Here is a 12,299-nt window from a genome sequence, read left to right as displayed (position 1 = left end):
ATTTTTAGCGAAAAATAAAAATTGGCTGGAGAAATATGTGGAATTACAGAAACAGCATGAACATGCAAAATCAACTACGAAAAAGACTGGTAGACCATCATTATATTTCTCAGATTCTTCTGAAAGGACTAAGAGGAGACGAACTCAGGTATTACGTGAGGAGGAATCTTCTGATGTTCTTGCTTATGCAACAAAAATGAGACTTTGATCTGAAGGAAAGACAGATGCTGCTAAGATAATCCAAGACATAACAGAAGGGAGTCCTAAAAAAGCCTTACAATATCGAAAATCTTTGGATTCAATAAATACAAGCTCAGTCTTTTCAGCTGATGAAGCTTTGTCATTAAATGTTGTAATGGGTTTATCCCGGAATAAATATCAGCAATTACGGAACGCTTGTTTGCAAAAAAAATCGAAGCTTATTCCATCATACAAAGAGGTAAGGAAAGCAAAAAAAAATGTCATCCAGCTGAAGGTATATTCATAGAAGAAAACGAAGCACAAGTTAAGTTACAAGTTCTGCTAGACTATACTGTATCTTGTATTGTGCTTTATCAGATTGAAGTGTTAAAATCCTTATCCACAGAAATATTAAGCAATCTAACTTTGATCGGTAAGTGGGGCTGCGATGGTAGTTCAGGGCACAGCGAATACAAACAAAAATTTAAAATTGAGGCCTTTAGTGATGCTAGTATTTTTTTTACATCCTTCGTGCCGTTGCAGGTTGTCTACGTAGATATAGTAACTAATAACACTATAGTAGTTTGGAAAAATCCAAGGCCTTCCTCACCTCGATTTTGCAAGCCCATAGATCTTCGATATGAAAAAGAGTCTGTTGATTTAAAAAAAAAAGTAGTGGATAATGTTCAAGAACAAATAAATAAATTAACCCCATTTGAAGATGTTGTAGATGGAAAGCGATGTGTTGTTAGCTACAAACTATGTTTAACAATGATTGACAACAAGGTATGCAATGCATTGGCAGAGACAACATCTGCAATGCGTTGTTACCTATGTCGCAGCACATCAAAAGATTTTAACGACATAGACAAAATTTTGAAGCAGCTGATTATTGAAGATCATTTGAAATTCGGTTTATCTACTTTGCACTGTTGGATTCGGTGCTTTGAATTTTTGTTACACTTGTCGTATAAATTGGGTATTTGTAAATGGCAGGCTCGTACAGAAGAGGGAAAAAAATCTGTCAATGGAAGAAAAGAGCACATTCAAATTGGATTTAAAAAATCATTGGGGTTAAACGTGGATAAACCGAAAGCCGGAAGTGGAACCACAAATGACGGGAACACCGCTCGACGTTTTTTTGAGGAATATTAGAAGTCTTCTGCCATAACTAGAGTCGATGCAGATATAATACATCATTTTTATAACATTCTGCAAACAATATTATGTGGTTATGCTATTTGTACACAAAGTTTTCGACAGTATGCATTACAATTAGCAAAACAAATTGTTTGCAAGTATCCCTGGTACAACATGCCCACGTTGTTTCATAAACTTTTGATCCATGACCCAGAAATAATAGATGGTTCTTTACTTCCTATTGGTCAAATATCGGAAGATGCGCAAGAGTCGTGTAATAAGTTCATAAAAATTTATAGAAGAGATTTTTCAAGACAAAATTTTCGAAAGAAAACAATGGAAGACGTATTCCTCAGATTTTTTATTGCATCTGACCCGTATGTTTCTAGTTGCCGAAAACTGCCCGCTAAACCACTGAAATCGTTATCTCCAGAAGTTCTCTCATTATTATCATCTCCAAAAGAATCAAGAAATAAAGATGAAGAAATTGAGAGTAGTAGCGCTTCTGAGCTAAGCACAGATGCTACAGAATCTGATGATGAAGATGATAATTTTTTATTTTAATATAACTGTATTTTGTAAAATTATAATAATTATTCACATATAAAACAAGATTTTTTTGTATTTCTTACCGATATTACTGAAGGGTGGTTATTAAGGGATAAAGCGGTAATCTAGTTCGAAACTTGAAATGGAATTTATTATTATACACCTAAAAAACTATAAAAATGATATTAATCATGATCATTTCATGATGCGAATGATATTTCACATAAAGGGGTGGTGAATTGGGGGTAAAGGGAGTGAAATTTCGTAAGTCTGACATTAAATTCGTAATCAGCGACCTCAATAACCTTGAAAATGATGCGTGAGTCAGGTACGATGTGAAATATGGGGAATTTCGTGCAAGAGGGTGGTGAATTAGGGGTGAAGGGGGTGAAATTTCATAAGTCTGACATTAAATTCGTAATCAGCGACCTCAAAAACCCCCGAGTAAGAAATTTCAGATCAATTACTTGATTTTTCGACTTTTGGCCAGCTTTTTGGGATTTGGCCCCACTGTGCATGGGCCCAAAATGCAACCGCCGCTTTACGCCCTCGGGCCACACTTTGCACCCTTGTAATCCCTCCGCGCCCATAGTGCTTTTCTGTCCTTAGGCCTTGTAATTACCTTTTTTTTACGTAAGGTTTTTAAATTAAAATATTCATGGACCCGGAGGATTGAGGCAGGTTGCAGGCGAAAATAATGGCTTGAAAGAAAATATAACTGAATACATGTTTTCACTATCAATTTTTTTAATTACCTTCGATGAAGTAGGATCTTAATATAGTACAACGGTTTCCATTCTTGGTTCGGTACAATAACCTTTTTTTATCACGATACGTTTACAATGTTATCCAATGCACTCAATAATCCACCATATAGATATCCCAAATAATAATTGTTCGAGCGATAAGTCATAAGCGAAACAGAGAATCTCAAAACAATAATATGATCATGCTTCCCCGAATCACCTTGATCAAAACGAGTGTCGTCGTCTCAACGACTCGGAAGCTTATGCGGTACGAATACGAACAACGCGCTTATGTGTGCGTATATGAAGCGATAATTATGTTATACTTGACGATTTTGAATAAATTTGTAAAACAACGATCAAAATTTGAGTTGAGATCATAGACAACTAAAATTAAATAAATTGATGTAACGTACTCCTTTGGCTACTTATTTGTTTCTCGCAATTAAAGAATTACCCAAAATCTTATAAAATAAAGTACTTTTAATCAAATGAATTCCGTTACGACGCAATAATAAAAAATGAAATTGAAATCATAAACAACTAAAATTAAATAAATCAATATGCTGTACTCTCTTGGTTACTTATTTGTTTCTTGAAATTAAAAAATTAACAAAAATCTTATAGAGTAATTTTATAGTAATGAAGATCGAATCCCGTGAAAATCAATTAAGTAACACACTTCCAATGAGCTCGCTAAAGTCACAGCAGAACTTCTAAATCTCTTCGCCACACAGAACTCTTTAAGAGAAACGCACGCCACGTTGCTTAACTTGATTATAATCAAATAAATTCGGAAACAGCAGGCCAAAAAGAAGGTTTCAAAACGCTCACCACAGAATAAAATTTCAACTAATAAAAAGGTGTTTGGCAAACTAATTTCAAATTAATATTTATATTCACCACCGATGTGAAGAACAGGTGAAAAGCTGGAGCGAGAGAAAAAGGAGCCACAGGAGCCAAGGCGCCAAGCGATCGAACACAGAACAATGTGATGGAAAAAACGAGCGACACCAAGAGAGTCAACAGCAAACGCCCCACAAGTTAGCCACAATCGAACGTCCTCAAGTTGCTTGTTGAGCGGAATCGGGGCCACCCTTCGATTGATAAATCATGCAATCGATGGCTTTACGTCCCAATTCTTTAAAGTCTTGTGACTTTCGCTCCCTCAAGCCATGAAGGAAATTGCTTACCTTCTTTGCTCTCTTAGTTCTTCTCCCTTCCCACCGAATAATAAAACTGCCCTTTTCACCTTTTTCGATCCCTCAGTACACCTTGGCCTCTGCCCCCCCCTTATCCTCATTCCTCACCCACGTAATCGCGATCGCCGAGTCCGCTGTGATGCTTACCCAATCGCACGTCAAAATCGAGGTCGATGTCATGACCACGCCTTCTTCCTAGATTCTCTTGAGTCTAGACGGAATTTGCCGCGTGACGGCCTACTCTTAAAAACAAAACTTATTTAAGACCCTTCCAGCGTAAAGTGATTTACTGGGCGCAAAATGTGCTCACGGGCACAAAATTCCACTTTGCGCCCTCGGTAACATAAACATTATATGCAATTTAGCCACCAACATACAACAACTGCGCCCTTCGGGCATTTATGTTTGTACTTTGTGCCCTAGTGACTTAATGTACCATTATCTCCTCATTTATAAATATCACCGAAAATATACTTTATACTTCGAATAGATGCGTAATATTTAACAGTAATATAGTAGTTATATTTGTTCAATAAAAATTTTTGTCATGGGGTTATACCATGGAATTGACAACTGGAATTTTTTTGTTACTGTTTTTTATATTACATGTATAAGTGCCACATCTATCATTATTTCTTCTGGACTCTAGATAACGATTTTTCTTTAGTAGTTAGTAATTTATTGTTGGGATACAATGTAACAATAATGCAAAAATAGGGTAGTCCTCTTTTTAAAAATTTAATTGTGTAAACGTAAAAAATAACTTTTCCGATAATAGTTTGCTTGTTTATATCATCTAACTAGCGGCTCCGTCTCGGCTTCGCCTGAGATCCACTTAATGAAATACCTTAGTGTGTCGACATGTAATATGAAACGTTTTTAGTTTAAAATCTTACATCTATTCTTGACACTTCTCAGAACAAAAAACTTCTTCTTAAAACATTTTTTGATCGAAATCCGTGCAGTTTATTTGGTCAAAAAGCACGATGTAAAAAGTGAAAAAAACATAACGATGCTGAAAAGTACCGTGCGTTCCTTCTGCCATACAATAATTGCTGGCCCTAAAGGGCCGCTGATTTGCGCTTTCTCATGTTACAATAAATAAAAAGGGCTATTTGTTGAGACTATGAGCATTCAAAACTGACAAAAAATACATAATCGAAAAATTGTTTTTTTTCAAACCTAAAACTTTATTACTAGAGCAACTAAGTCTTGGAGCTTAATTTCTCCATTTTTTATTGCCACAATGAATACAAGTACACAATATTCTACCTATTAAAAAATCTGAAAGATTTAAACAATTACTGTCAGGATAATGACGGAAATCTGATCTCTCACGTTATGGATTCTTTATTTGTCGAATTAAAAGCTGTTGTTACAATTTCGTTAAATCTTCTGCGTCAGTTTCTTAATGCCAAAAATCTTAAAGATTTGAAGTACTTCCAGTTATTTCTTGTTATTTTTATCCTTATTCTCTACTATGGAAAGCTAGTTGTAGGTAGCTGGACTTTTACCCTCAAAGTCTGTACATATGGAGACCGTGCTGCAGGGGGGTTTAACGCTAGCTGAAGAATATCTCATCTTTAGGTCGTTCCCCGGATAACCAAACGCTCATTAGTAGTGAGGAAAGTGGGCCTGAAGAATACCTTATCTGTGGACATGCCGTTCCTTCAAACCACTGAGGAAGCTGTTGTGGCTGTCTGAACTCAGGGTTGTTCTTCCTGGCTTGCTATTGTAATATAATCTTGTCTGGTAGCAGCATGAGGTTGGTTAGAAGAATGGCTATAAAACCTTAAATTGCTTTCAAGGGCAGTGTGCTCTTTTTAGACATCTCCTGGTATTTCGCCAGAGACGTTAGCATTAATAACGTCTTGGTATGAGTGGCTACTCGTCAATCATGGTAGATCAAAATCGAGCTCGACGTAAGTTACTTGTCTATTAGAGAACAGTGTCGTCGGTAACTGGGTTACCCAGTCGCACGACTTCCAGCTCTGGCTGTGAACGACTAAGCATTTGGTACGTCGCTTGGTCCTACTATAACTACACTTATTCAATTTCGTTGCAGGTTGTTGAGATTTTACTTCGACGCTACCTAGTGGATTCAACTGAACTAAAGCGCAAAGATAGCGTATTTTTGCAAAACTGTGAGCTTATTTATCGATTTTTTTATTAATTTTTTCAAGATAAAAATTATACTTTAACCATCTTGGAAGTGTTACGAATCGGTAAGTAAATTTTTAGCAAAATCGGTTGAGTAGTTTCCGTGGTAAGCGATTACAACGGTCTTAGCGACTTTGCTTTATACATTAGTTAGAAAAGATATGGGTTTTATTTTTATATAAAATAATCTGACAGTTATATTTGGCATGCCATTAGGAGTGGTACCTTTAGCAAAATTTTTAAAGGTTGCTTTCTTTCTTTTGGGTTACAAACAACAGTATTAAATAAATTAGGCTTTCCAAATTTTTGCATAATTGCTATTGCTATACCGTAGACCACCCACATGTGTTAGAGGTAAAATAAGAATGTTTCCTACTTTATTATGTGAAATTTTCTTTAATTATTAGATGTTACGTATGATATGATACATTACACCTTGGTAAAGTTCAACCCTCAGTATTTTTTAGTTAGTACGAAAAAAGTTTATCCTATTGCTTTTCATCATTAAATATGCATGCAAAAAATCTTGTTACATAAATCTTTCAGTATGAAGTATAAGACGTGAAAATTTAACTATTTAGTCACTAATAAAGATGTTTTGGATAAAAAGTTTTTGTGTCTGAGAAGTATCAAAAATAGATGTAACATTTTTAACCCAAAACGTTTTATACGACGTTTGAACACATTGCAGTGTTCCATTCAGTGAGTCTCGGGCGAAGTTGAGACAGGGGCCCGCTAGTTGAGTAATCATCTAGGAGTTGTTACGACTGATGTTTTGTTCGATCTTTTACGATGACCAAACTCACCTTATAACGATGAAGACTCAATTTAGCAACGAATCTTAGTCCACCGTTCAAGTATATTGTTTTTTTTTTATTTTATTTTTTTATTAAGGTATAATCGTTTACTCTCTAGTATTTCATTCATAATTCTATTATTGTCTTCATTTGTGAAACAATCAGAAAGAAAATTCGAGCCCTGTTATTATATGTACAAAAAACTATGATGTAAGTTGTACCTAAACCTTATTTGTATATTCTTTGATATAATTTCATCTGCATAAACTGTCACACTCCATCACCATTCTTAGCTGCATAATCTTCTTACATGTTATGTACCTTCTTACAATTTAATCGTTTATATCTTTGTACTGGCATATGTATAAAATATATGTTTAAAACTATTTGCTGCACTTAAATGAAACACACAAACTTCCTTTTTTTTTTTTTTTTTTCTTCAACCAAAATTCGTTACTTGATCCAAAATTTTTACTTTCTCTTGTTACTTGACTAATCCTAGTGCCCATACATTGTAGGCGTCATTGTAGGCGTAGGTTACTAGCTTTACCCAAACTAATAATATCTCTATACTTTATTCCATGTCTTGACACTTTTATTTTGGTTTCAATTTTTTGGTTATCTAAAGTCAAGCATGTGTTTTTGTAATTCACCTTACCGCTTACTCTTTTCATTGTGGATATTTTGAACATGCGTTTACTATAACCTCAATTATTTACAAAGTTTTTGTTCTTCCTATCCAGTTTTGCTTGCACAAATTTTTTAATACATCTCCTCATAACACAACTTTGTGACTCTTCAATTTCCCTGTTCGTAAGACTCTTGTTTGGAATTAAGCGCTTTTTAAATTAAGTGTACTCTTTACTTTTACATGCCCAATTTTTTCCTTCATGTATGTGAATCCAGCCTTGTTACCTAATTATAGTAGTCAAATTGTAATTTTTTGAACAGTTTTCATAGCTTCTATACGTTTCTTTCTTTTTTGAAAAGCTCTCAAATATCCCAAGTATATCCTACGTTGCCTCTCAGTTCAGCTCATCGGCAGCCAGATTATTGGTATAAGCTAGTGACCATATTGTAACTTTCTCAGTTAATGTACCTCTTATCCCTTTCTAAAATCCTTCATTGGACCAGCAATATTTATATATATATATATTGTGACGTGGCGAATCAAAGGTGTGTATAAGCACGTCACAAAGCCCTTATCATCGCGAATAAACGGCGAGAGTCTCAAAGATAGCTCTATCTTTCCCTCGTATATGTGGCTTACTAAGTATAACACGTGGAATTTCGATACAAGGCCCGGGGGCCGTAATAATACAAACAATCTAAGAGCTCGGCTTGACTCTCCCTCCCATGGTCCTACAAAGGCACCTTAGTAATGTGTATATGAGAAATATCATGAAAGAGGCTGTAGGTCCGTGAGCGATAGCTGTCAGTGTATTGGGAGATAGCTTGGTAGCGGTGGTCGACCGGTAAGGCCGTGTCGGGTGGTGTGTGTAACAGACCGTAGAGAGTACGTTGCGCCTGCGCGGCGAGACAAGGATAGACACTTGGCCTGGTTGCGAGGCTGGTACTGGTGCTGCACGACGTGGCAACGTTAGACTCTCGCCTGCCGAGCCACTAAGTAGCCGCAACACTGCAAGCTAGTGCCAACACACAACCTCGACAACGTTAACAAGGTCGCCCAAACTCTCCGCTGCCCGTGACGCACGCAGCATCGCTGGGAACAAGACGATTAGTCCGGCCGAAATATTGAACTGGTAGGTGACGCCAGGTTATCTTAGTGCTGTGCATGCAGTGAGTGAAAGTGGTCCTCCCATAACTACCTATCCGTAAATGTTTAAATAGAGTCAAATTTTCGGTCATAGTCAGCCATTAGAGGCCCATACAGTATCTGAATGATTTTTATTACTGTTTTTGTATTCCATTTGGTACTAATAGTCATTTTTAGCTCTCGGAAACATAACCCCGCTTAATTATGTGATCTTAATGTTCGATAAAATTCGAAAGAACGACGTTTTTACGCCACCTACGTCCATTAGGGGCTGCAATAAATGTAAAAAGTACGGATATCCTCACAAGGTTCTAAAACTAGTTGCCCTGATTTTTTTCAGAATTAGGAAACCTAACCTCACCGTGCAAAATGTCAAGAAATTCAAGAAACTAGTCTTTCGTCAGCCATTTTTGGTTATAGTCAGCCATTAGAGGCCCATACAGGGTCTGAATGATTTTTATTACTGTTTTTGTATTCCATTTGGTACTAACAGTCATTTTTAGCTCTCGGAAACATAACCCCGCTTAGTTATGTGATCTTAATGTTCGAAAAAATTCGAAAGAACGACGTTTTTACGCTACCTACGTCGATTAGGTGCTGCAATAAATGTAAAAAATACGGATATCCTTACAAGGTACTAATACTAGTTGCCCTGATTTTTTTAGAATGAAAATACCTAACCTCACCGTGCAAAATGTCAAGAAATTCAAGAAAACAGCCTTTTTTCTGACATTTTCGTTCATAGTCAGCCATTAAGTGCCCGTACAGAGTCTGAATGATTTTTATTACTGTCTTTGTATCACATTTGGTACTAGCAGTCATTTTTATTTCTCGGAAATATAATCTTGTTTGGTTATATATCCTTTGTTATAAAAAAAGGCGAAAAAAACGTGTTTTACTTACTTTTGTACATTAGGGGCTGCAACCAATTTAAAACATGAAGGATAAAAATGCATCATCGTTCCATCTTCATTGTTCAGTATAACAAGCTGCCAGTGGTTATGAATTAGATAAGGCATGAATATCCGTTTTTTCAAAGGAAATTGGAATTTATTAACGTGCCGAATATTACAGTGTCTTGTATAAGCGTGTTCTCCTTATATATACGATGTACTATTTGTTGATAATATGTATGTTACATCCTGCCATTCGTCAACATGAACTGCTGCATATGCGTCCAGAACTACTCCAGAAAGCCACGAAGTTACTTTTAAAGTTGTTAACTGTTTAGCGGATAATTCACAAGTTTTGGACGTAGGTAGCGTAAAAACGTCGTTCTTTCGAATTTTTTCTAATATTGAGATCACATATCCAAACGGGGTTATGTTTCCGAGAGCTAAAAATGACTGTTAGTACCAAATGTGATACAAAGACAGTAATAAAAATCATTCAGACTCTGTACGGGCCCCTAATGGCTGACTATGATCGAAAATGGCAGAAAAAAGGCTACTTTCTTGAATTTCTTGACATTTTGCAGGGTGAGGTTAGGTATTTTAATTCTAAAAAAAATCAGGGCAACTAGTTTTAGTACCTTGTGAGGATATCCGTACTTTTTACATTTATTGCAGCACCTAATGGACGTAGGTAGCATAAAAACGTCTGTTTTCCAACTTTTTTTTAATTTCAGGAGTTTATTACTATTTGAGGTTATGTTTTCGAGGCCTGTGAAGTACTTTATTTATTTTTTACAACCATAGGTATGCAGAAATTTTCATTTCGGATTTTTTTTACCATGTATTACTGAGAGATGTAGCGCTTAATGTTCGTTTTATACGTATGTTACTCTGATTGTTAATAATTATGTTTAAACTGGTCAGATGTTGTTTTTTTTTTTTTACGGTATTATACACCTCTTGCCGTTGGTTTATTGGGTTATTTACGACAAAAACAAATTTTTTTTTTTTGGATTATCGTTGGGCTCTAACGTTTGAAACTTCAAACACATTAAAGTGTTTATCTCTTCACGTTTATTATTTGTATTTAATTGGACTATTTCTTTTCTTTTATTTCTGCTAGTTATTTGCGGTAGAGGTGGGCAAGGTAATTCGAGCCTACCTGTAGGGTACAGTTAATCCTCTAAGTGAGACCATCTAATCGTCGGACTGTTGTAATAACGTTTCTCGAAATATCTTACAAGTCTATCCCGGACATCTAAAGACGGTCCTAAATACACTAGGTTAAGATTTTTAATATACTCTCTAACGTTTTCTTCCGATAATGCATTTACTGTTTGTTTAATTACTTGCCCCTCTGTTGTTGGGTCTAGTGACGCTGATTCGTCTCCTAATTCAAGACTATTATTAAAACTAAAATCCAAATCGCTGTTGTTGAATTCCATTGTTCTGTGCTTGTAGGGTATTTTATTCTGTAAGGTATAGCAGAAAAGAAGAACGAGATAGAGTAGGAGAGAGAAAAGAGAAAGAGAAGAGAGAGAGAAAAAAATTTAGATTTAATTAATTGAAAAAAAATGAAACAAAATTTAATTACAGTATTAAAAGTTAAGAAGAATGAAATGAAAAAAAAAGGAAAAATAATTGTGAAAGAGACAGAAAATCAATATACAACTTTAAACTTATTAATAGTGGGCTATTACTATTCAACGGAAATATCACCCGTTGTAGCGAAGAGAACGAGAGAAGGAGACAACACAAAAAAATTTTTATTTTTTTATTTTTTATCATTTAATTACGGGTGACGGTAAGGGTTTGTCGGTAGTGGTGAAAGATAACGATTATGTATATATATATATATATATATATATATATATATATATATATATATATATATATATATATATATATATATGTATCTGTACTCAAAATAAAGTATGTAACGTTTGTAACTGAAATAAAATTCTACTTTTGTAAAGAGCTGAAAAGAGAAAAAAAAATATATACATATATAAAACTTTTACTAAAGTATATTTATGGTACAATTTATCTGTTTTCAAATGAATATGTTAATTATCTAAAAAAAAAAATAAAATTGTTATTGTTACGTGAAATTAAACGTGGTTATTTATAAATTATATATTTATTGTATACTGTGTGTATGTAAAAATGTGTGAATGAAAACACACGTGCTACAGTAGCAGCGTTTTGTACCAACAATGGCCGTCTACGTGCAGTGAAAGTAGTCTTCCCGCTTCTCTCTGCTTAATCTCTTTACGCGGAGAGAACAGTGTCGAGCGCCATTTTGTGATACGCTAGCTGGGGATTACGACTAGCATGTGTGTGCGGTTTTTACCTTAATCTTTTTAGTTATTTATAGCAACACTAAGTACGATATTATATTTAGATTCTACTAGGAAAAGGGACCGGAATTCAGCTGGCAGTGTACAGTGCTGACTGCAGCAGCATGTAGTGCAATGTAGCAAGTATCGTGGACTAGCTTTTTATGACCTTTGTAACGGCACTAGTCTGCTGCCACTACAATCACTTTCACTCACTGCATGCACAGCACTAAGATAATCAGGCGTCACCTACCAGTTCAATATTCCGGCCGGACTAATCGTCTTGTTTTCGGCGATGCTGCGTGCGTCACGGGCAGCGGAGAGCTTGGTTGACCTGGTTAACGTCGTCGAGGTTGTGTGTTGGCACTAGCTTGCAGTGTTGCGGCTACTTAGTGGCTCGGCTGGCGAGAGTCTAACGTTGCCACGTCGTGCAGCACCAGTAACAGCCTCGCAGCGAGCCCAAGTGTCTATCCTTGTCTCGCCGCGCAAGCGGAACGTACTTTTTACGGTCTACCA

At 35.8% G+C, this 12,299-nt stretch overlaps 1 protein-coding gene across 6 annotated transcripts in view; it reads left to right on the top strand.

The window, feature by feature from the left end:
* Positions 1-12,299, top strand: part of rngo (DNA damage inducible 1 homolog rngo) — a 237,730-nt gene that overhangs the window by 85,959 nt on the left and 139,472 nt on the right. Inside the window, exon 4 of one of the 6 annotated variants that reach the window (XM_089593751.1) lies at positions 4,028-4,046. The exons of the other annotated variants lie outside the window; for them this stretch is intronic. Coding sequence (XP_089449877.1) covers positions 4,028-4,046 — 19 coding nt within the window. The remainder of the gene's footprint in view (positions 1-4,027; positions 4,047-12,299) is intronic. 6 annotated transcript variants of the gene reach the window in all.

The sequence above is a fragment of the Copidosoma floridanum genome, unplaced genomic scaffold (assembly GCF_036245765.1).
Source record: "Copidosoma floridanum isolate Cflo_tuat_1 unplaced genomic scaffold, Cflo_Japanese_pri ptg000020l, whole genome shotgun sequence".
Lineage (NCBI taxonomy): Eukaryota > Metazoa > Arthropoda > Insecta > Hymenoptera > Encyrtidae > Copidosoma > Copidosoma floridanum.
This window is presented reverse-complemented; position numbering and strand designations above follow the sequence as displayed.